This window comes from Polistes fuscatus, unplaced genomic scaffold, assembly GCF_010416935.1.
Source record: "Polistes fuscatus isolate 324 unplaced genomic scaffold, CU_Pfus_HIC Scaffold20, whole genome shotgun sequence".
In the NCBI taxonomy this organism is placed as follows: Eukaryota; Metazoa; Arthropoda; class Insecta; order Hymenoptera; family Vespidae; genus Polistes; species Polistes fuscatus.
In genome coordinates this window covers 513885-540626 of record NW_025113097.1, presented here as the reverse complement: position 1 = coordinate 540626, position 26742 = coordinate 513885, and the positions used below count along the sequence as shown (strand labels likewise).

Genomic DNA, 26742 nt, shown 5'->3' with positions numbered 1-26742 from the left:
CGAATATTAATATTTCTCAATAGTGACCTATTATTTTACTGTGACGAAAATTAGAATAATGTGATATTTTTTATCATTTTTTTTTTTTTTTAATTATCTCTTATTACATTATTCCAAGGAGTCTAAAATTCGCCAAACATTTAAATTTTATTTTAATTCATTAATGATAGTTAAATTAATTATATTATACTTTACGTATATGTAAATAAAATATGCTAATGCACTATTTTTAGAAAATATATTAATAAGTAATATTAAATGTACAATCATGGTATGACATCGTCTTAAAAATTACAATGAATTTGTTACATTATTGAGCTTTAAAACACTACTCTGCGCTTTAAATTATAGATATATGTAGTAAATAATTCTTTCGTATCTTCACTTATGAATCACACCCGGTATCAAATATAAGCATATTATTTAAAAAAAGATTTATCTAGCAATCGTTAAACGAAACAACAATACATTTTATATTATGTAATGCCACCACAATGTGGCATAATAGTGTGATATTTCTTCATGATACTACAGTTTTCTTCTTTTCTACCCAATTTTGTGCTACTAGAATATTCCTTTAATCTCTTTTTCATTTAAGAAATTGCACAAAAAACCCTACAAGGAAATGAAACTATTAGTTTGTTACACTATCTCATGTAAAATTGAAAATCTACAGTATATTCTCTGTTGTATAGATAAGAAAAGATACTAGAAATGTTTTAGTATTTCTTTTCTATCAACGTACCATTAAATAATGAATGATCCTTATTAGAAATTATATAGCACAAGTACAGTTAAATCTTAAAAAGCAAGTGAAAGACTTTGATGATCAGTAGAATTTAATTTTCTGACAGCATTATTTCTTCTCCTTTAGATTTACGAAATTAAGACATTTTTTCAATATTTCTTATCTATGGCCTTTCTGCTTTAACAATTTATTATTCAAAAAGAATAGTTTCCTTTAGATAAATTTTGCCAGTCGATGTATAATAGTATTTTCAATTACGAAGTACAATACTAAATAATATACTTTATATATGTTAGGAATATCCTAATGCAATGTATTTCCTATTTGACTTTTAATTTATAATAACCATGATGCATTCCTTCTTCTATTCTTTTGAAAGAATATTACAGTACATGGTTTCCTTCAATTCTTTTGATAGAATATTATAGTACATGGTTTCCTTCCAGTGTGAGAACGGAACACTTTCACCTGTGTCTTCCTAAATCTTTCATGATTACAGTGTTTTTCGATTTTTCTTATCTAATTGAAAATTATCTTTCCTTTCTTCTAGTTTAATGAATGATCACCTATGCAGAAAGAATAAGATCTTTAATACTTTGAATAAATATTTTAAGAAATTATTATAATATTGGTTTATTCCCAATAAAGATAATTATGTTTGCCTTTAAAAGATCCTTTAACTGCTGCTGCATTCTATTTGTAAAATGATTCCCATGGCATCTCTACAAAAAAGAAATTCATTGATACGAGTCCTCAAAATATTTTCTAGTAGTCGATTACCAATAATTTTTTTTATTACCGTACGAGGCTTGGCAATACAATTTGTAAAAGAAAAGAATCCCTTATATAATATGATTCCTATTTGTCTTTTAAATTTGTAATATCAGGATGCTTTCTTTCTTGAATTATTTTGATATAATTATAGTACATGGTTTCCTTCAGAGTGAGAACGGAAAACGTTCGACGTTGTCTTCCTAAATCTTTCATGATTAAAGTCTTGTTGGATTCTTCTTAATTTAGTGAAAATCATACGCTCTCTTTCCAGTACATTGATTGAACACCTATGCAGAAAGAATCAGAACTTTAATACTTTGAATAAATATTTTTTAAGAAATCATTATAATATTGGTTTATCCCAATACAAGATAATTATGTTTGCCTTTAAAAGATCCTTTACAACTGCTGCTGCATTCTATTTGCAAAATGATTCCATGGCATCTCTACAAAAAAGAAATTAGTTAATACAAGTCCTCAATATTTTCTAGTGAGTCGATTACAATAATTCTTTCATTACCTGTACGAGGCTGGCAATACAATTTGTATAAGAAAAGAATCCCTTTATAATATGATTCCTATTTGTCTTTTAAATTTGTTAATCAGGATGCTTTCTTTCTTGAATTATTTTGTATAATATATAGTACATGGTTTCCTTCCAGTGTTAACGTAGCACGTTCACCGGTGTCTTCCTAAATCTTTCATGATTAACAGTGTTTTCGATTTTCTTATCTAATTGAAAATTATCTTCTTTCTTCCAGTTAAGAATTGATCACCTATGCAGAAAGAATAAGATCTTTTACTTTGAATAAATATTTTTTAGAAAATATTATAATATTGGTTTATTCCCAATAAAGATAATTATGTTTGCCTATTAAAAGATCCTTTAACTGCTGCTGCATTCTATTTGTAAATGATTCCCATGGCATCTCTACAAAAAAGAAATTCATTGATAGAGTCCTCAAAATTTTCTAGTAAGTCGATTACCAATATATTTTTTTATTACCTAGTACGAGGCTTGGCAATACAATTTGTAAAGAAAAGAATCCCTTATATAATATGATTCCTATTTGTCTTTTAAATTTGTATAATCAGGATGCTTTCTTTCTTGAATTATTTTGATATATATTATAGTACATGGTTTCCTTCAGAGTGAGAACGGAAAACTTTCGACGTTGTCTTCCTAATCTTCTGATTAAAGTCTTGTTGGATTTTCTTAATTAGTGAAAATCATACGCTCTCTTTTCCAGTACTTGATTGAACACCTATGCAGAAAGAATCAGAACTTTAATACTTTGAATAAATATTTTTTAAGAATCATTATAATTTGGTTTATTCCCAATACAAGATAATTATGTTTGCCTCTTAAAAGATCCTTTAACTGCTGCTGCATTCTATTTGCAAAATGATTCCCATGGCATCTCTACAAAAAGAAATTAGTTAATACAAGTCCTCAATATTTCTAGTGAGTCGATTAACAATAATATCTTTCATTACCTGGTTACGAGGCTGGCAATACAATTTGTTAAGAAAAGAATCCCTTATATAATATGATTCCTATTTGTCTTTTAAATTTGTAATAATCAGGATGCTTTCTTTCTTGAATTATTTTGATATATTTATAGTACATAGTTTCCTTCCAGTGTAGAACGTAGCACGTTCACCGGTGTCTTCCTAAATCTTTCATGATTACAGTGTTTTTCGATTTTCTATCTAATTGAAAATTATCTTTCCTTTTCTTCTAGTTTAAGAATGATCACCTATGCAGAAAGAATAAGATCTTTAATACTTTGAATAAATATTTTTAGAAATTATTAATATTGGTTATTCCCAATAAAGATAATTATGGCCTATTAAAAGATCCTTTAAACTGCTGCTGCATTCTATTTGTAAAATGATTCCCATGGCATCTCTACAAAAAGAAATTCATTGATACGAGTCCTCAAAATTTTCTAGTAAGTCGATTACCAATAATTTTTTTTATTACCTAGTACGAGGCTTGGCAATACAATTTGTAAAAGAAAAGAATCCCTTATATATATGATTCCTATTTGTCTTTTAAATTTGTAATAATCAGGATGCTTTCTTTCTTGAATTATTTTGATATAATATTATAGTACATGGTTTCCTTCCAGTGTGAGAACGTAGCACGTTCACCTGTGTCTTCCTAAATCTTTCATGATTAGAGTAGTGTTGTTGGATCTTCTTACGTAGTGAAAAATCATGTCTCGCTTTTCCAGTACATTGATTGAACACCTATGCAGAAAGAATCAGATCTTTAATACTTTGAATAAATATTTTTTTAGAAAATTATAATATTGGTTTATTCCCAATAAAGAAATTATGTTTGAGTTTAAGAGTCCTTTAAACTGCTGCTGCATTCTATTTGTAAAATGATTCCCATGGCATCTCTACAAAAAGAAATTCATTAATACGAGTCCTCAAAATTTTCTAGTGAGTCGATTAACCATATTATATTTCATTACCTGGTACGAGCTTGGCAATACAATTTGTATAAGAAAAGAATTCTTAATATAATATGATTCCTTTTTGTCTTTTAAATTTTTAGTAATCAGGATGTATTAATTCTTCATTCTTTTGATATATTATAATACATAGTTTCCTTCCAGGGTGAGAACAAAACCCTTTCCACACTGTCTTCCTAGATCTCTCACGATTACAGTGTAGTTGGATTTTGCTTATCGAATTGAAATTATCTTTCCTTTCTTCCAGTTTAATGATTGATCACCTATGCAGAAAGAATAAGATCTTTAATACTTTGAATAAATATCTTTTAAGAATTATTATAATATTGGTTTATTCCCAATACAAGATAATTATGTTTGCTTATTAAAAGATCTTTAAACTGCTGCTGCATTCTATTTTAAAATGATTCCCATGGCATCTCTACAAAAAAGAATTCGTAGATACAAGTCCTCAATATTTTCTAGTAAGTCGATTAACAATAATATCTTTCATTACCTGGTACGAGGCTTGGCAATACAATTTGTATAAGAAAAGAATTCTTAATATAATATGATTTCTATTTGTCTTTTAAATTTGTAATTATCAGGATGCATTTCTTCTTCAATTCTTTTGATGGAATATATAGTACATGGTTTCCTTCCAGTGTGAGAACGGTGCACGTTAAACAGTGTCTTCTTAAATCTTTCATGATTAAAGTGTTGTTGGATTCTTCTTAACGTAGTGAAAAATCATACGCTCTCTTTCCAGTACATTGATTGAACACCTTTGCAGAAAGAATCAGATCTTTAATACTTTGAATAAATAGTTTTTAGAAATTATTATAATATTGGTTTATTCCCAATACAAGATAATTATGTTTGAGTATTAAAAGATCCTTTAAAACTGCTGCTGCATTCTATTTGTAAAATGACTCCTATGGCATCTCTACAAAAAAGAAATTCGTTGATACAAGTCCTCAATATTTTCTAGTAAGTCGATTAACAATAATAGCTTCATTACCTGGTACGAGGCTTGGCAATACAATTTGTATAAGAAAAGAATTCTAATATAATATGATTTCTATTTGTCTTTTAAATTTGTAATTATCAGGATGCATTTCTTCTTCAATTCTTTTGATGGAATATATAGTACATGGTTTCCTTCCAGTGTGAGAACGGAGAACGTTAAACAGTGTCTTATTAAATCTTTCATGATTAAAGTGTTGTTGGATTCTTCTTACGTAGTGAAAAATCATACGCTCTCTTTTCCAGTACATTGATTAACACCTTTGCAGAAAGAATCAGATCTTTAATACTTTGAATAAATATTTTTTTAGAAAATATTACAATATTGGTTTATTCCCAATACAAGAAATTTATGTTTGCCTTTTAAAAAGATCCTTTAAACTGCTGCTGCATTCTATTTGCAAAATGATTCCCACGGAATTCTACAAAGAAGAAATAGTTAATACAAGTCCTCAATATTTTCTAGTAAGACGATTAACAATAATATCTTACATTACCTGGTACGAGGCTTGGCAATACAATTTGTATAAGAAAAGAATCCCTTATATAATAGATTGCTATTTGTCTTTTAAATTTGTAATAATCAGGATGCTTTCTTTCTTGAATTATTTTGATATAATATTATAGTACATGGTTTCCTTTCAGAGTGAGAACGGAAAACTGTCGACGTTGTCTTCCTAAATCTTTCATGATTAAAGTCTTGTTGGATTCTTCTTAACGTAGTGAAAAATCATAGTCTCTCTTTTCCAGTACATTGATTGAACACCTATGCAGAAAGAATCAGATTTTAATACTTTGAATAAATATTTTTTTAGAAAATATTATAATATTGGTTTATTCCCAATACAAGTTAATTATGTTTGAGTATTAAAAGATCCTTTAAACTGCTGCTGCATTCTATTTGTAAAATGATTCCCATGGCATCTCTACAAAAAAAAAATTCATTGATACGAGTCCTCAAAATTTTCTAGTAAGTCGATTACCAATAATATATTTCATTACCTGGTACGAGGCTTGGCAATACAATTTGTATAAGAAAAGAATTCTTAATATAATATGATTCCTTTTTGTCTCTTAAATTTTTAGTAATCAGGATGCATTCATTCTTCAATTCTTTTGATAGTATATTATAATACATAGTTTCCTTCCAGGGTGAGAACAAAACCCTTTCCACACTGTCTTCCTAGATCTCTCACGATTAATGTGTAGTTGGATTTTGCTTATCGAATTGAAAATTATCTTTCCTTTCTTCCAGTTTAATGATTGATCACCTATGCAGAAAGAATAAGATCTTTAATACTTTGAATAAATATCTTTTAAGAAATTATTATAATATTGGTTTATTCCCAATACAAGATAATTATGTTTGCTTATTAAAAGATCCTTTAAACTGCTGCTGCATTCTATTTATAAAATGATTCCCATGGCATCTCTACAAAAAAGAAATTCGTTGATACAAGTCCTCAATATTTTCTAGTAAGTCGATTAACAATAATTTTTTTTATTACCTGGTACGAGGCTTGGCAATACAATTTGTAAAAGAAAAGAATCCCTTATGTAATATGATTCCTATTTGTCTTTTAAATTTGTAAAAATTTAAGATTGTAACGTTCTGATTTAAACATTATTTCAATTTTATGTAATTGTTTAAACTAATATACGTTTGTTTTTACGTCCCTATGCAATGATGACTTTGGATAATAAAATTTTTATCCAGAAAAATATCACATTAAAATTATTTTATATTCAAAGTATGTTAATAAGTATGTAATGTTTAAACCAGTACATATGTGTTTAAACAATCTGAAATATAAAGAGATTGCATTAGAATATTAAAATAATATTTAAATAATCGATAGGAATGTCTATTGTTGTCTAAAAGATCGGAATATATGATCTATGTACCGTCCCTTTCGAAATCGATCGTTGAAATGAGACGTTGTCCTCTATGAAAGTACTTTTATAAATGTTGTTTATAAGACCTTCCAAACAATGCGCATGTGTATAAAGGGTGTCATACATCTAATACATAATCTTTAAGATTAAAACGTTATGATTTTCATATTTTTATCTATTTTAAGTAATTATTATAATGCTTCTGAGCAGTGGTGACTTCGAGGGTAAAATTTAGCTGCAATATAAGAAAAGTGCATTAGTGCATTAAAATAATTGTTAATGTATACGTAATGTACACGTATATGTAAATGAAAAAATAAAGTACATTTCTCTAAACAATTATACAACTAATATATTCAAACAATTAATAAACAATATACTAATGTAAAATGTGAATTATTGAAGTATACCATTATGATAGAAGAAAGCTGAGGTGTTTGCACGTTTAAGTATTATATAAAAATTGCCTGGATTCATTTTAAAATCTTGTAAACTCTTCTTTTATGTATGTACTTGATACACAAAACAATAAGAAAGCCTAATAGATGCTGTGCTTTTTCAAATCTTCAAATACTTGCAAATCTGAAAATCATATGATTGTTTTAGTAAAGTATCAAGCAAATTGAACGAGTCTATATATGTATATGTATGATATTTGAATAAGATGTCACTCTCCCTCTCTCTTTTCCCTTCTTATACTTTTTATTACTCTTCTTTATGTTATAAAAGAAAAGATATACTTACCACAACTGATATCAATATAAAAAAGTAAACACAATTATTAATTAGATAAAAAAGTAAACACCATCAGACTGAGACTGAGTATATGCATTCATGCTGTTTTCTACCAATGTTTGAAAACCTAAAAAAAAGTATAAAGTAACATAGCATTGGTATAATATAAAGAAAATTCAATATATGAGTGTTTTGTATACGTGTAACACGTTCCTTGTTGATATTCACAAATAGTGTGTAGAATAAGGACAATATACACTAAAAACTTTATAACATTGCACTGAAAACACAATTATATAGAAAAGAAACCACGTTATAGAAATCTTTAAAACAAATGATATAAAGCACTATAGCCATCCTTAAAGAATTAAAATAAATTAAACAAAACAATTGACATCTCTCATGCCAACCATGAAAGTATAAATTCCCATACTCTGTATTGATATGGAAAAACTCTCGTTATTTTAATTCTTGAAGGATGGCTATAATGATGTATGTCAATTGTTTTTAAAATATCTGCAACGAGGTTTCTTTTCTATACGATTCTGTTTTTCTGTGTGGTTTCTAGTGTATAACCTCCTTATTTTATTTCTTATTTTTTAAATATTATAAAGGAACGTTTACACCTAATAGGAAAATAAAATTATTTTTGATTTATTAAATAAATAAATTTTGTGTGTATTTCTGTGCAGTGTGATAAAGTTTTTAGTGTATACTATCTTTATTCTACACATTATTTTTTAAATATTAACAAGGATAACTTGATACTTTACTAATACAGTCTTATGATTTTCAGATTTGCAAGAATTTTAAGATTTGGTAAAGCACAGCATCAATTAGGCTTTCTTATTGTTTTGTGTATCAAGTACATACATAAAAGAAGAGTTTACAAGATTTTAAAATGAATCCTGGTAATTTTTTTGGTATTTAAATGAGCAAACACCTCGGCTTTCTTCTGTCATAATGGTAAACTTTAATAATTCACATTTTCCATTTGTATATTGTTTATTAATTGTTTCAATAGATTGGTTGTATAATTGTTTAGAGAAATGTAACAATTAATATAAGTTAACAATTATTTTAATGCACTAATGCACTTTTCTTATATTGCAGCTAAATTTTACCCTCGAAGTCACCACTGCTCAGAAGCATTATAATAATTACTTAAAATAGATAAAAATATGAAAATCATAACGTTTTAATCTTAAAGATTATGTATTAGATGTATGACACCCTTTATACACATGCGCATTGTTTGGAAGGTCTTATAAACAACATTTAATAAAAGTACTTTCATAGAGGACAACGTCTCATTTCAACGGTGGATTTCGAAGGGGACGGTACTTAGATCATATATTTCGATCTTTTAGGCAACAATAGACATTCCTATCGATTATTTAACAATTATTTTAATATTCTAATGCAATCTCTTTATATATCAGATTGTTTAAACACATATGTACTGGTTTAAACATTACATACTTATTAATATACTTTGAATATAAAATAATTTTAATGTGATATTTTTCTGGATAAAAATTTTATTATCCAAAGTCATCATTGCACAGGGACGTTAAAACAAATGTATATTAGTTTAAACAATTACATAACAATTGAAGGAATGTTTAAATCAGAACGTTGCCATGTGATAAAGTTTTTAGTGTATATTGTCTTTATTTTATTCGTTATTTTTTGAATATTAACAAGGAACGTATACACCTAATAGAAAAATAAATTAGATAAGAATAATTATTAATTAGATTAATAATTAGATAATTATAATTGATAATAAAATTGATATTTAATTTATGTAATAAATAAATTATGTATGTTTTTCTGTGCGGTGTGATAAGGTTTATAGTGCATATTGTCTTTATTCTTTTCGTTATTTTTTAAATATTAACAAGATACTTGTACCTTAAATAGAAAAATAGAATAAATTTTTTATTTATTTAATAAATAAATTATCATATTAATCTTGATTAGAGTGGTCATGAAGAAAGCCGAGTTACGTACGTGTGACAAGGAAGCTTGTGTGCGTGAATTTCTATATGATAATTGGGAATTTCTGATTGGTCACTTATCTCTGCAATAATTATCAGCCAATCAGGGCTCTTTGCTGATCATTCTTCTTCCTTTTCGCGGCGTCGGTGCTGGAGATCGGACGGATGCTACGTCGTCCCGTTAATCTCAGGTAATTAAAAAATATTTTCTAACGTAAATAATCTTCCTATATACTAATAGATTCTTCTAGCAAATGACTTCCAAATGATATAATCGAAAGATTACGATAATGTCGAGGATAAAGAATATTTGCGTAGAAAAAAATTCCATGTACATTGGTATGCATTTTTCTACGCAATGATATATATATCTTGTTTTACGGCATCATTTCTATGGATATCGACTTATAATGTTCAATTTTGATTGTTTGGATTAATAAAGTATATATTTCGACAATTTTTATGTTCCTATATCCTATTTTTAACTATTCGATATTTTTCTATAATAGGCCGAAAAAATGCAAAATCTCAAGTAGCCATTGGTCAACGGATTTCGCTACTTTTTTTGAAAGTTGACTACCACGCATACTACCGCGCGCAGCAGATGCGCAGCAGAGGCAACGCAGTGGCAACGGCAGGGGGCGCAGGGGAAAGGTAGAGGAAACGCCATTTTCTGTCAGCTGTATATGTTCCAGCGTACTGCGTCATCTCGTTTAATTCAGGTAATTGAAAAGTATTTTACACCTTTCTATTATATCAAACGATAGCTATAAGCAAGATTTCCATACGTGAGTATTTTCAAAACGAAATATTGAAAAGTTCGATAGATATCTGTGAGAATATAACATCGATATATCTCGATATCCCGCCAAATCTCACCAATGTTACTTAACAATATTTCTTCTAATTTCCAGTTTTTTCATGGTATCGATAATTACTACCATCTCTAATGATGCTCTAATTAATTATTTTTCATAATTATCTATTCAAAGATCGTATTTCGTATTAAATTCGATTCCTGTAACATACACACACATACAAGCATATATTCATAAGTATAGGTAGCTCGTACACATACACTCATATTTTTGATTTTCTTTATGTTATACTAATGTAATCTTTTTTTTTCCTTTTTTAGGTACCGAGCATTAGGAGAGAGTCCAGCAGGAATACATATACTCAGTCTAACAATTGTGTTTACTCTTTTTTATCTTCATATTCATCGAGGTAAGCGTTATTCTTTTTTTTAAACCATACAGAAATGTATACAAAGAGTGAGAACGAAAGTGAGAGAGAGAGAGAGAGAGAGAGAGAGAGAGAGAGAGAGAGAGAGAGAAAATAAGAAAACAAAATATTCTATCTACGGGCAATAACGAATGTGTACGTATATTCCAGGAATTTCTCGAAGTGAGAACAGAAGAAACGAAGACAGTCGAAAACAAAACGAAGACAGCCGAACGTTCGACATGAAGGACGCGATTACGTGTTCATTCCAGATCATTCCTTCAACGAGCTAACAATAAGATCTAACGACGTGACGTATTAAACTATTATATATATATATATATATATAACGTTATCGATTTTTATTAACAATTTTTACTGATATTAAATACTTTATATGTATTTTTATACAAGTAGTGAGATAAAGGCAATTAATATTGCTTGAATTTATATTGATTCTTTATGATAAAAGATCTTTAAAAGTGTGCAATGCCTTCAGGAATGATTCACAGGATATATTGTTCTATAATCTTTTTAGTATGTTTCAGCTTTTCAGAGTTTTATTTAATTTTATTTTATTCATCGTCATCCTAAGGGTAGGATACCCATCCTGCAGTCATCAATGAAGACTAAAAGTAAGTATATTTTCCTATTAAACGTTTCTATGATAACTTTAATGGTTTTTTATTATAACGATGATATTAATTGTTCTTTTTCTTTTTCTGTTTCAGAACATCATTGCAATCGAGCGCGTAGGCAATGAGGTACTCGTGTGTTGCATCGTAAAAATAAAATACAAAAGAATCGGAAATTAAAGTCAGTGTTGATCGTCGCATGTTAAAGTTTCGTTTGCTCGGTTAAGAAACTCCGTAAGTTTCTTTTATTCGGTTTAAACGTGTGCTCATCGTCATCCTAAGGGTAGGATACCCATCGTGCATTCATCAATGAAGAATAAACGTAAGTCAATTTTTATTTTAAACACTTTCTCAATAATTATAATAATTTTTTTACTTACAACAATGATATTTATAATTTTGTTTTTATTTCTGTTTCAGATCATCATGGGAATATATCAGTGTTGGAAGTGTTTGTGAATTGTGTTTGTGAAGTGTTGCAAGTGTTCGTGCATTGCTATCGTGCGCGAAGCAATATACGGGAGTGTTGTATCGTAAAATATAATTAAAATCACGGATTAGAAGCACGTTCGTTCGTTAATTTCAATTCCGTCGCGTTCGCGAACTATTTTTGAAATTTATATATTAAATTAACTGCGACCAATGCAGTAATTGCATTAGAGTTTGTTCGAGTAAAGTTGTATTTTTATCTTTAAACAGTCGCACAGACTGTTCGCGTATTAGAATCAGTGCATCAATGAAGATTTTTTTACTTGCATTGACTGTGTGCAAAGCAGTCTTTGGAAGCCAGTTGTAGAATCAGTGATCGGGCGCATAATAAATTAAAATCATACGCGAATTAAAGCCAGTGTTGTTCGCCGTATAATAAAATTTCGGTTTCGCGATAAGAAACTCATCTATAGTTTCTTATTTTCGTTTATACCGCGTTTTTAGATTCACGCGAGGTGCATCGCCATGGTGCAATTGAATTTCATCCCATTGGAATGCATTGTAAGTATCTATTTTTATTTACATTTTATTCGATTTTATTTTAATATGATTTTGGATTATATTGCAGATAACTTATCGTTATGTTCTATTTTATGTTACAGATAAGACAATGGATTTCCTTACTTTGCAAAGATGTGGAATGAATTCTTCGATGGATCTTCGATGGATCTTCGATGGATCTTCGGTGGATCTTCGATGGATCTTCGGTGGATCTTCGATGGATCTTCGATGGATCTTCGGTGGATCTCCTTCAATACCAAATCGAGGAATCCTTCGATCGCCAGACCACAATACTTGCTGCGAAGTAGGAGTGTTTTGGAGCCATCGTAGAACTTCTTATGCCGTGAGTTAAAATTTAAAGTCCCTCCGGTGCTCAATCATGTCGAGGATGAAAGGTCCTAATCGGCACGAGTTACTGGTTGTAATTATTCCAATAAATTAGTGACGAGCACATGAGTAATTCCTTTCTAGGAGTTACTCATGAAAATTGTATATTATATTGTATATTGTATTGTATATTTTATATTAGTTCAGGATAGGTTTTCTTGTCTCACCGGTTAAATTCATTTAATTAATAATGCAATTAATAAATGCACTTTCTTTTTATTACGTGTTTTGTTCGTGGTTAGTAGTGGTGAAATCGAGCATTTATTTACTCGTTTTTGTCCAGAAAAGCATGTAATAAATGTCTTACATGCATTGCTTCGTACTTAGTTTATCTAATCGCGATTAATTGTAATATATCGATACTTCGATATTATAAATAAATGAGCAAGAAGACAAACTCATTCGCGACGGATAGATTCTAGCAGTTAAGTGGTGGCTCAAAGCCCAGTTCTTTTATTAGAACAGCCAACTTAATGAAAGGAGTCGTCCGAGGTTTTGAAATCTATTAAAAGATATTAAAAGATATTAAAAGATATTTTTTATCAAATAAATTGTAGAGTCCTTAGTCGCTTAGATGAATTTTTATAAAAATGTATATTTATATGTTATGTATATATGTGTTTTTAATCATATTTTTTAGATCAGGATTTTCAGCTTCTAATGTACTAATCTCCCGTTTCTCCCCCCTATTCTTTCTGCGTTCTCATCTATACGTGTGCCCAGGTGCTACTCGTATGGGTGAGAAACGGTTAGTATAGGTTTAGTTTTAAGTTTTTCCCCTATTGGCGGCTGTCATTGTGCTAGTGATTGCACGATGTACTTTACACCTGTGTGTGCGTATTAGGTAGTGTACTGTACATCGTTTCGTGATAGTTTTTAATTAATAAATTATTTAATATTTAAAGTAATACTTAGTATAGCACACCTAGAGTTAGGTGTAATATGAAAAATACACATGGTTGTATTTTTCTATTTATATAAAATTTTTCTTATTTTTTTTTTGTAATATATAAAATCGTTTTGAATAGTAGAGTTACCGCATTTATTTGTGGAAACTTTGATATACTTGTATATTACTAGTATGCATATATACTAGTATGTACCAGTATTTTTGTTTTAGTCTTTTATGCAATAATCATTAGCCTTGGCAGTCGATTACAGCATTGGTACGTACTCCCATAAGTTTAGAAAACACGCGTCTGAACTAGGGTGTCGGAGGTGCCCCGGGGCATGCTCTCTAGTTTAGGCTTTTGCACCCTGGTGGTATGTGAGAGAATCGTGGAGTGAGTGGGTGGGTACGTATGTGTATTTGCTCTTTTTAAATATGGGTAATTGGCAGGCAGGTAGCATACTTCTTTGAGCGAATGTGAAAACTTTAATTTTAAGTAGGTAGGACCCAGGAAAGGCACTAGGCTTACTTTCACTCCGGAGTGGAAATTCCGCCTCCTGGTTTATACAGAATGGTTACAAAAATTTTTTTTTTTATTCATTCCATTATGCTTCCTTTGTAAATTTATTTTGTAACTCTTCTGTAATTTTTATTATGTATCATGAGATTCAAAGGAATTTGCAACGATTTGAAAGATTTATTTCTATTTCGATTCTATCTCGAACGAGATAGAGTCGAACAAATTCGCAAATACTTTGGATCCATTTGATACTTAGTTTTAAGTATTGTAATATTAGCACTTCGCACAATCGCGATTTTCTCAATTAGAATTATAACGAATGAATGAAATTAAAATATTGCAAGAAAATGCATAACATTTATTGCATTATTTATTTCAATTCTATTTTATTTTTTGATATTAAAAGTGCGACGTGTTATTAGGTCATCGATAATTATCTGCTTGGACATTCATTTAATTGTGCTCGTTTATATGTCAATAAACTCTAAGTTCATTGATGGTCCACGAGCTTTAATAACTAACGGAAAATGTAAAGTAATTTTTTAATAATCGAGAATTAGAATTATCAAACAAAATATCAATTAATTTGCGAAAAAAGTACGAGATATCTTATCTTGCTCGAACGTAGAAATTGTCCAATGCAGTTTTCAGGGATGAAGAAAGAAGAGGCTAAATGCCGAAGAGGCTAATTGCCGAAGAGGCCCCCACTTAATTGTGGCTGAAGAGGGCAACTACATAGACTATTAAGTTATTTTCAAAGGTTCAACAATAAGTTCGAACTTTTCGAAAATAGCTCTTTAGTCATATTTTATATTCTATTGCATTATTTATTTGCTCGTCATTAATTTGTAATTGTAATTGGAGATGATGGACCATTCCATCTCCTTGGCACATCAAATCTGTGTGCCATATCGTCCAAAAGATGCATATGTGTTTAGTTAGAGTCAGAAATATTACAATTTTTGTATTATTAAATTTTGAAGCTTAAATAACGTTCGGTAAATATTACAGTAATTTCTCTTTTCTTGTTTCGTCTTTTAAATTTTTCACTTTGATCGTATTTTATTAAATTTGCAATTTTTCTTTTCTATACAATGCAGTTTAAAAGTATCTCATAATAATTAATAGATATTATTTTTTTTATTAACTTAGTATTCTTTTTTTTCCTATTTCTTTATTTTTATTTATTTTATATAAATGTAAAATCACGCGTTTAAATTTAATTTTATTGCAACGGTAATTAGAGATTTGATAAAAAGTAAATAAAGGATTCAATTGAAAAGTGCATCTGCGAATTGGACCACTTATATGTTAGGCTATTGTATCACTTGACTGTATGACTAATATAGTTTGCTTTTTGTTACAGGTGATCATCGTTGGATTTATCATCAAACCTTCTGGATTCTTTTTTATTTGAGTGGCTTAAATTGCTTCATTTTAAAATATATATATAAATGCATTTCTGAAGGCACACACATTTTTATATATTAAAAATTAAATATAATTATATTAAATTCTATATTACAATATAACTATACTATATATACTATCAAAGTATATGTCATATACTATCATATACTATCAAAGAATATTGCATTTTTTTATATTATTGTACCGTCGTCGTATTAAGTATCTACTATGACCCATTGATGAACTGATGACCCGTTGCTTTACTTAGAAATAAAAAAAAGTTTTCACATTTTCAATTGTCACTAACTAATTAAATAAATAATTTAAAAAGTTAGCAGTTATGGATTTTGAATTAGCAAATCGCTAGCAATTAAATGCACTTATTAATTTTTTTTAGTTGTTGAGGTTCTATGCTAACTTTTCAATGCTCATATCTACAAATAAAATTAAAAGGATAGATTGTAGACCGATAGAAGATAAGACGCATTGCATCAAAAATCCATTACCATCGGAGTTCTAGATTATGTTAAAAGTCGTAGAGTGGCGTCGTTGATCTAAAATAATCGTGAGCGCAGGATCCGGAATTACACGATCGTCCTACGGGTCGTCATTCGACAGGAGTTTAGTCGGTGCCGGTCCCGAAACGTGTTCACGTCTGAACATCCTGCGGGACGTGAAATTTAAGATGGCAAGGGATATGTACATTTGATAGGACGGTCCATTAGTGGGGAAACAAAGGAAAAAGATAAATATAAGATATTCGGCTTTTTTAGTGAACGAATAATAGAAAAACGGAAGAAGTTAGATACGCGGAGATAATGAACGATCCAGAGAGTGAGAGAAGAAGGGGTCTGCGCGAAAGGAACCTTTAGATTCGTCTAATTGCACGTCCAAATTCCTGGTGTCGCGTCTTAAATCGTAATAACTGCTTTCATAATCGTGTTATTATCATTATTATTTAATCGATCATAATCGTATTCTTCTCGAGATGATAAAATCACGTAGAACATTCGAATAATTTTCATATATATTTACAGCCATTTTATCTTTTTTTTTCCACTTGTTCGCTCTCTCATTCATTCTCTCTCTCTCTCTCTCTCTCTCTTTCTCGTCGCGTTACGAATTGCTCCTATTGAAGGGGGGTGGGGAACGTTAGACATTCTCGATGACACCTCCGCGACGAATGTTATTACGGGATAAAGGTGAGTAAAACATTAACAACGTCGCGCGTCTTTCGATTCCGCTCTCGTATCACGAAATACCTTTTATCTCGAATCGAATGATTTCTATTTCATCAATCTTATAAACGTCTATCGCTATTACAAATATAAAATCGATCTCAGACACACCCGGTTGGTATGTTTGACCATTTCACGAAACGATACGGTACGTGCATTTATGTATACCGGAGTTCTTATAGTCTCGTTATCAACTCGTTAAAGAATATCGAGATAACGTTTATGGTATATTATCAAAGTTTACTACAAAGAATAGAGAAATACTTATTGAGGGAATACAGGTAGTTCATTATTTTCAATTATCATTAAATAAAAAGATAATATTAAAGAAAGATTATATATTTATTTCGATTGTGCTTCAGACCCGGTGTTTTATTATCTTTGCATTTGCTTGGGATCACCATTAGGCGTCTTACCAAAACCAACCACACTCTCCTCTCTCTCTCTCTCTTTAATTTGACGACCCTACTATAATTCGAGCAGTTCAGACGGAATATACCAATGAGAATAATTTACGAATTCTCGGTTGTTAGCTAGGTCCGTTTTGGATGCATAAGCATAACGGCATATGTATGCATGTACACCTAGTAACGATGATTTATCTCTCTCTCTCTCTCTCTTGTTCTACTTGGGATTATTATACTACTCTATTAAAACCTAGTACGACGTATAATAACTCGATAAAATTAATCATTACATTTTCAATATTATAAATTAATCGTTGTTGTGTGTCTAAATTCTATCTATGATGTGTTCACGTAATTGTCAATTAACGTTCACCTGTAAGTTATTAAGAATTCATTTAAAATTCTTATCGCGTTATAGGTGACGAAGTAATGTTATTGATAGACTCTTATCAAACTTAGGCGTCTTTGATCTTCAGACTAGATAGAATCTAATGATTACATTCGAGTCGTTGGCACGATCGCGAAATTGAACCTCTTGTATTCGCTCCCACGATATTCTTAGTGAATCTACCTTTACTAACTTTGCTTCCCTTTTCTCTTTGCTTTAATAAGTTTCTCTCAGACGAGAAGATCAAATCTTACTTGCGATAAATTCCAATTCACAAAGTTATAGATATCTATAATAATATATTTCGTATATATATATTTATGCAATAGAAAGGTTCAAATGTTTAAAAGAATCCTCGGGTTAGTCATAGATCGAGAAAGTGTTATAAGAGACTTTCTTTTTTCTTTATTTCTTCCTTCCTTCCTTCCTACCTTAATCTCGTTCATTTGAAACTCTTAGAAAGAGTTACGTTTTATACTGAAAATTCTCAACATTTTCCACTTTCCTATTCCTTTCCCTCGCACTTTCGACCCTAAACGAAAGATAAATGCGTATGCATAATTAATGAAATATTTCGAATACGAAACACCTATATACATATATATACATAAGCATTTACATTTAAGATATTTCGAGAAAAAAGAATTTGTAAATTCTAAACGTTTTTCTTTTAATCGAAAATATGTATTCTCTCTTTCTCTCTCTTTCTCTGGAAGTTTCTACAAGGTTTGCTAATAATTTCTTGGTTGAAAGTCCATAAATGATTTTCAAAATGAATTACTATCTTAGAATATTTGTTAGATTAATATTTAGATTTGTAACGTTACTAGTGAGGCTTGCAATTTTACATTTTATAAACAAGTTAGATAATTTAAGAAATTAATTTTTTCTAAACTTTTAGTATTTTTATAAACATTTTGTATTTATGTTTAAAACATTATATAAAAAAGAAAGTTCCTTGGAGAGAGGGGAAAGTGTAGGATGAATTTCTGCATGGGTTATTATTCTTTCATGGAGACATTGAGTCTAACCAGGACACATATCAAAGAGCTACATCAACGTTTTCTTTGAACATAGAAGAAATACTTGGAATACGGGTATCATATCTTATATCATTTTTTTTGGCCTTTCCTCTTCCTTATTTTTTCCCTTTTATTTTGTTTTCTTTTTAGTAACGTTTTAGCAACGAAAAGAATTTTTTCTCTTTCTTGTACTATCTTTCTTAAGACTTATTCTTGCTCCTTTATCTTTTGTCATAGCTCTCAGATTAGGGCAAATGTTCCTACTCTCTTTTGCCATTTCAATGCTCGTCTTCTTTTCTTCCTTTTCCTTTTTCTTTTCCTGTTTTTCCTCCTCGACGAGCCTTACTTGATTCGAGTGGAATTTTTTAAACTGGAAGCAATGATACATGTTTTATGTTTCCTACACAAAAGTCTATATAAATATTTAATATACGTATTTTTTTTTTTATTTTATATATAAACCGAGTTATATAGGAAACTACACCGATCCTTCAAATGCGAACAAAATTTGAAATAATATTATATTATATTACTGATCATTAATATAAGACAATTGCAAAAATGCTTATATAATAAAATAAGCAATGGAAATGAAGTTTTTCTTCTCATTTTAATTTTGATTTTTCAATGAAAATCTTCGAAATAAATATTCTCGATTATAAATCGAATGATTTTTATAGAACTTTTTATATAACTTATATAATATATACAAAGGAATATACCATCATACAAGTTAATGAAATCGTTGGTTGCATACAACGATGGAAGAAAACTAACGAAGCAGAATTTATAAATGAAAGACTATCTTAACTAAGTCATTGGTATTTTTTTTGTTTTTGTTTTTTTATAATATCTTTCTCTCTTTCTTTCTCTATTGCTTTTTCTCAAAAAGCTTAAACAAACGAACAATGTAGAACGTGAAAGGCTAAAAGCTTTTCTCCGTAATAACGCAAGTGGAATTCTTGCTCGTAGTTCCTTGACCCTCGAAACACCGCTCGCGAGGTATTCAAACTATTCGTGAGTATTCGTCTCACGTATATACAAGTAACACACGCGGGTACTTCCTTTGTTTGTTAACAACGTTTGCGAACGACGATACGATGTTCTTCTCGCTTTTAATGACTCTCTCTCTCTCTCTATTTCTCATTCTCTCAATAAAGAATATATGTAAGAGTACACGTAGTTGAATACTCTTCTATAGAAGTATAATAAAAATCGAAAAAAAATTGAAAAATAGAAACGATGTTTTGTATAAATAAAAAAATAAAGTAAACGTAAAAAAATTCATTGGTCGATCAAAAATTACGTTAATTTTGAAAAATTTCCTGATATTACTCGTACTTAATTAATTTCTTTTCTTTTTCTTCTTTTTTTTTCTTTGTATTAAAATAAAAAGTAGTCGAGAAAGTTTCGGAACAAAAAAATGTAATTTAAATTTCCAAATGATCTCGTGTTTGTTAAATTTTTTCCTCCACTCTTTTTTTACCTATGTATTAGTATAATATTTTCAAAATATGACCATTTTTTTCCCCCACGATGTACTTTCGTTAGATGTAACTTTTTATAACGACGAAGAGAGAAAGAGGGAGAGAGAGAGAGAGACAAAATTATCGACGGAATTTTTTCCCGCAATATTTTTTCTTTTCTTTTCTTTTCTTTTTCTTTTTTTCTGCGTTACCTTGTAAATGGAGAGCTAGAACGAGCAGATTCGTAATGGCGGCCGCTTTTTATTATACTACCTCGTAGAAGCAAAAGGGTGGAAAGCTTTATCTTCGAGTGATGTACGATCGCGTCCGTGCAGAGAATATCTTGTCGGAGGTTAGACGGGGGAAGAAATTATGATTTCGTTTTGAATTATCGTACTCAAGTACCATCAACGACATTTGCAGAGTAAAATGTTCTCTCTTCCCCTTCTTTTTTCTTTTTTTTTTCTATTTTATTTTTTATTTTTTATTTTTTATTTCTTCTTTCTTTCATTTTTTTATTTTTCTACTCACATTTTTGTACCGTTTATATCGATCACATATATACGTGTTATATATGCGAATAATAAAACATACGAGAGGATAGAGAATACATACGTTTGAATATTTTTATACAGTAGTTTGCGATCAAATTTGTTATGCATCTATGCACACGTACGATTGCAGATGTGTGTGTGTGTGTGTGCATGCTGGTTCAATGAACTTCAAACGACTATACTGTAGACACTTTTTCTTTGTTTATTTATACAAAATAATTCGTGAAATTAAAATCCGAATATGATACGGATAATAAAAAATTAAATAATAAAAATTAAACCATAACTGCACATTAAATGAAATATCATACTATGTTATATTGATAATTAATACTATACTCCACTATATATAACTGATTGTCAAAAAGACAAGATATATATATATATATATATATATATATATATATATATATATACAATATACATAAATAAAGATATAAAACAAAACAAAGAAAAAATGTTTCTCTAATAAATAAGTTTACGTTCACATAGAAATGTATAAGTATAATTGATTATGTACGTTGCATCCAAATAAAGATACAGTTACGATTATGCGTTTCACATATATGATATCAGTTTTGCGCGTTTTTTAACTCGTTATCGTGCATTCATTTAGTATCGTTATTCATTTAAAATAAAATTATCGTGGTAAGAGGACGTATATTCGTTTCGGGTAAAGAAAAATGCTTACGCAATGGAAACTAGTTTTAGAAAAGTCGAAGGTAAAATCTTTGCTTTTAGTAGTATTCGAAGAGAGAGAGAGAGAGAGAAAGAGAAAGTCATTGATCGGCAAACGCGTTTCAATGTTTAGGGAACCCCTTGTCGGTGTCTGCCGAACGATCGATCCATCGGACGTACATATAAAAAAGAAAAGAAAAAAAGAAAAAAAGAAAAAAGAAGAAGAGAAAAAAGAAGGAAAAAATAAAAAGAGAGTTTTCGAGCGTAGCAGTTAGCACGAGGAGGATGAGAGAACGTGTTCGTATCAGGGTCCAGTGCCGATCGTAAAAGCGACCCTCTACCACCACCACCACCACCACCTCAACCCCCACTTTCATCCTCACTTTCAGCATCTCTTTCCTCTTATTTTTCTTCTTTAGTTTTGTGTTTCTTTTTTTACATTTTCTTTTTATTACATCTTTGATAGACGCGTGTACCACTTGAAATAGAAGGGATCCCCTTCTTCTTTTTCTTCTCGTCGTTTTTATATTCATAAAAAGAAAAGAAAACTAGGAGGAGAGAGAGAGAGAAAGAGAGATAAAGTCTTTTGCTATGTTTTGGAAAAACATGAACAAACCCTATTTTCCTTTAATTTTCCTAAATAATGTAATTGTGGAATGGAAGGATCTTTGATTTTCTAAATTGCATTGATAATTAACAAGTTTTAAAACGCAAGATCATATTATAAACATTGATACGCTTAATAAAGCTTACGATTCATTTAGTTTTGATAGGATTACGATGTAAACTAGTTGTTACAAAGTATTTCACAATACGCTTAGAGGAAATTTGTACAATAGATACGTAGATATTTATCTATGTATTATTTATATGCATAGTTAATAGATATAAAGCATAGGTAGAAATTGTTGACCGTGAGTAGAGGTGAGAAAACATGTATATGTATTTACGCGTACGTGTAAATGTCGGAAAAATAGGAAATATTACTCCTGCCACGTGAACCTTTTGCGGGACGGTCGAAGAACCGTATCGCATTATTCCATGTCAATTTGTATCCCGCATTTTATCGTGCCGTTCTATCTCTACATCAGAATATTCCGGATAAAAGCATCGGACTGAGCTTTTTCCACCGATGAAAATAAATGCAACTAACGTTGCTGTACAATTATCTATCTACGTGTACGTTTAAAAAACAGACATTTTCATATATGTATAACTATACAAGCTATATATCTACGAGATTTAAATTACTACCGTTTTCGTGATCTTTGATATGAAAAATGAGGAGGTGGAAAAAACATATATGTAAAAAATTCAATATTTGATAATTATGTTATACAAAAAAAAAAGAAAAGGAATATATATATATTGATTTTGAAATTACTATTATTTTCATAGTTGTAAATATTATAAATGAAAAGATATATACACTGGATGGTTTCCAAATATGTGAGTATAACTCAAATAGTTGTTTTAACGCTTAAAAACGAGAACAAAATTTATATAGTCATATTTCCGATATTTATCGTACCGAAACCATCCCTGAAATTATACACCGTAATACTTTGCAACATCTTGTAAAATAAAATTAAATGACAAATATTATACTCTTTTTTTCTTGATTGCACCATAGTAAAGATACGAACTCGTACATTCTTAGATTATTCTCTTGATATTTGTTCCACACATAGAAATGGGATTGTATTAAGCGTATGTATTTGCGAAGAATAACGAAACCATTTCTCCAATTGGGTTTTAGGAGAGAGCAAAAGAACGTGGGTCGTCTCGTCTTAAAGAAGGTCAGAAGGAGAAGAAAATATGGGAAAGGGCGATAAAAGGGGAATAGCACAGCGCAGCGACGGTGAGTCTACCTGAAAAAAGGAATATTACCACACTTCTTTTCTCAACTAACTTTTCCTAAAAGGTTCCTTTCTTCCCCTCTTCTCATCTTATTCGTTTCTTTTTTTCATTATTTTTTTTTTGTTCCTTTTTATGGTAGGAAAAAACTTTTGGACACAATCCTGTATTACATTTCATTAATTAGTCAAATGAATTCTCGTAATAAATATTTTCGAAGGAGACTGTGTAATGCACTAAAACGAATGAATTTATTTGTAAATTAGTTCTACGACGAATTTGTGATCATTATCGAACGTTAAAAGGGAATCCTATTAATTAAACAGATGTAGAAATTGGTGGATATTTGTTTATTGTCACCATATGTCATTGGCAGATAATTTTTTCCCATGCATAATCCAATGAAACTGAATGGCGAATTGGCAATTAGTGTAATTGACAGTGTGTGGTGATGGTGGCGATGTTCGGGGCTATCGTTTCACAGTACATCGGACGTTCTCTTTTATTATTTCTCTCTTTCTTCTATTTCTTTCTTTTTTATTTGTATTCTCCGTTAGTCGGTGGTCATTCACGTATTGTAACCGCAAACAATTTCGTCCAATTTCTTTCTTTTTTTAATCGGAAAAAAAAAAAATCAATGGTTATTATATCCTATTAAACCTTTAGAAGAATTCAATACTTTTTATTATTATTAAATTATTATGTAACGTCAAATGTATGGTATTACTCGTACTGCATGCTGAATATATGATTGGAAAAGTTTCTATTTCAAAAAAAAATGAAAAAGAGAAGAAAGTTTTTCAAAACTTTTCTCAAACCACCCCCTTCGCGTATATCAAAATCTTTGAATTTATATTTGTGAAGTAACGATAACTTATTGACGAAAAAAATACGGAATGATTAAGAAAATATAATAAAAAAGAAAGAAATAATAGTAGAAGAAGAATAGAAGGAAACGTATATCGAAGGAAGTATCGAAGAGATAAAACAATAGCTTTCAAGATTCTTCGAGTAGCGTTGTTGCACCTGTCGTGAAAACATTTCCCATCCTTTCCTATTTTACAGATATACATTGGTGTCCTATTTCCCATAGAATTTCTCTCTGTTTCTCCTTTGGGAAGCAATACAATATTGGATTTCGTATGTATGCTTCGAGATGTCTCCTAAGACATTTCTAACGTTTGTAATCAAGATCACATGTCATTTATATGTCTCCCAACCCATTATCTGATTTACTAAACGTCTAATGTTTTAGTTTTTTTGCTTCCTTTGCTTTCGTTTTTCTACAAAATTACATTTATCGATTTCGATTGTGTTATTTTTTCGTTGCACTATTTCCTTTTCATGCACTCTAAGAACTATGAGATATACCTAACCGCGATACGCGATAAAAAATTGTGTTATCCTTGACCAGTGCGCAAGCATATACATTTATTTATTTATTAGATACGTTATCATGATTAGCATGATTCACGACCAGGTTATGAACATTTTTTACGCAGAAATATTTTCTTTTTATACGTATGTGTCGGACTTTAATCTTTAGTACTTCTTTTTATCTCAACGTGTCGGAAGAAATCGGAAGAACAGAGATTTGCTTGAAAACAAATGTTATTGGTGTTTACAATTACGAGATATAATAATAGTAAAGAACTTATTGTTAGTGAAAATGATTGAAACATTACGTCAAATGATTACGTACTTCGATAGGTAAAGATCGTATTTGCTTTGAACAAGCTACGACGTAGTACGTGATCGTCCAATTGGATCGTCCAGTTGGATCATCCAACTGGATCATCCAACTGGAAGGATGCATTTTCGGATGTATGTACAATGTGGCTGATTGGGACGGGAAACGTTAGCAAGCTCTTAAACGTTGAATGGCCTCGTTATCGACGACAACGAAAAAGACGACGGTGACGGTGACGAACGGAAATAAAAGACGAAGTGATAAATAGAATCGGAACGAGCTTTGAAACTTTACCTGGACACCCAACTAGTCGAGTCCGACTTCGAACTATTTTCTTTTCTAATTCTTTTTTTTTTTTTACTCTTCACTCGCAACTTTTTCCTTTTTTTTTGTTTCCCTTGTCTTTCACAGTTTTCTTGCAAGCTTCGGTGAAAAAAAAGAAAAAAGGAAACTTTGGTAGCTTTCTCTTAAGATTACTCAGGATTCGTTCTCACTCGGTAAAACCGTGATTTTCCTTTCAATTGTTTCACAAAAGTGGTGGATAGTATTTTCTTTCGATAAATCTCTCTCATTGGAGATATAAGATTTTAGATAATTATAAAATTGTTTGGAAGATCTTTTCATACTATTTTTTCTTTTTTTTACGATGTCAACGATCGTAATATATTACGATTAACGTTTTTACCACGAAAATGATCGGACGATTTGAGAAATCCATTTATTACATATGTTACATGTATAAATATTCGTTATATATATATTACACTGAATCGATTCGCATTATCTATATCACATATAAGGAAGCTGCAGAGATATAGTTTATCGTCTACATACGAAAAACAAAAATTATAAGACTTAGGGTTAGTCCTAAGAAAAACGTTTAGCATAATGTGACACATTATCGTTGCACGTATCGTTAATATATTATTTTGTTTGTTTATTAATAGAATTTATTTATAATATATATATATTAGACTATACGTACATCTAATTATTAATTGCGGCAATATATAAAAATTTGACCGCGAGTCAATACTAATCGACCGCTCATGCGTTCGGCGTTAATTGCATATCTAAAAAAAAACAATCAAAAAAAAACAAAAAAAAAAGAAAAATTTCATCTATACTTTTTTTTTTCATCATTAATTAATAATATCTGTCCTAAGGTATTATCTGTCTTCGCAGTATAAAAGAGTAGTGGAAAATAGGAAAAAGAAAAAAGAAAGAAAAATGATATATTTATCTAAAAGTTGATTCGATTTTACCAAAGTTTCGGTGGTCTGTCATTTATTTATAATTTTCATCTCCCTGATTGGAATTGTAAAATCGCATGACCTCATCTCTCGCAGCATCCTCGATTTCTGCTCTGCAGGGATTAGGATCCCAATTGACTCCAGGACAACCGAGTGACTCAAAACAGTTTAGGAGACGATTCGCGTTGACTGGACAGCATTGAACAACAGCCCAAATGCATGGGTTAGGACCGTTTGTTGTTTTTCTAGAAATTGATGGAAATTGAGCCATCTTTGTACTCCTGCTGTATTGATCCTGTTTAACAAAAATTTGTAATTTATTATTTGGAATTTTTTGCTAAAAATATTTACTCCTCTTATATAGAATAAAGTCATACAATTAATTAGAGTTAGAGTTACAACGCGGTGCACCAATGTAAAGTTTCAATCGTCTATAGTTGTATCAACGATTAGATATATCAAAGAAGAAGGAAGCAGGTATTACTAT

The 26742-nt window shown here is 30.0% G+C and overlaps 2 protein-coding genes and 1 long non-coding RNA gene across 8 annotated transcripts in view; 1 reads left to right on the top strand and 2 right to left on the bottom strand.

The window, feature by feature from the left end:
• Positions 1–6406, bottom strand: part of LOC122517373 — an 8178-nt gene extending 1772 nt beyond the window's left edge. Inside the window, exon 1 of the long non-coding RNA XR_006303819.1 lies at positions 6367–6406. This is a non-coding gene — a long non-coding RNA (uncharacterized LOC122517373). The remainder of the gene's footprint in view (positions 1–6366) is intronic.
• Positions 6407–16286: 9880 nt separating this feature from the next.
• Positions 16287–26742, top strand: part of LOC122517453 — a 69025-nt gene continuing 58569 nt past the window's right edge. The window contains exons 1-3 of one of the 4 annotated variants that reach the window (XM_043635841.1): positions 16287–16904; positions 22854–22904; positions 23215–23316. In XM_043635841.1, coding sequence (XP_043491776.1) covers positions 23274–23316 — 43 coding nt within the window. In that variant the 5' untranslated portion in view covers positions 16287–16904; positions 22854–22904; positions 23215–23273. The remainder of the gene's footprint in view (positions 16905–22853; positions 22905–23214; positions 23317–26742) is intronic. The other 3 variants (XM_043635840.1, XR_006303862.1, XM_043635842.1) reach the window with 3 other exon arrangements.
• The window catches only part of LOC122517451 (trichohyalin-like), a 33022-nt gene continuing 32503 nt past the window's right edge, over positions 26224–26742 (bottom strand). For all 3 annotated transcript variants that reach the window (XM_043635836.1, XM_043635837.1, XM_043635838.1), the window contains exon 5: positions 26224–26550. In XM_043635836.1, the coding sequence (XP_043491771.1) occupies positions 26290–26550 (261 nt within the window). In that variant the 3' untranslated portion in view covers positions 26224–26289. The remainder of the gene's footprint in view (positions 26551–26742) is intronic.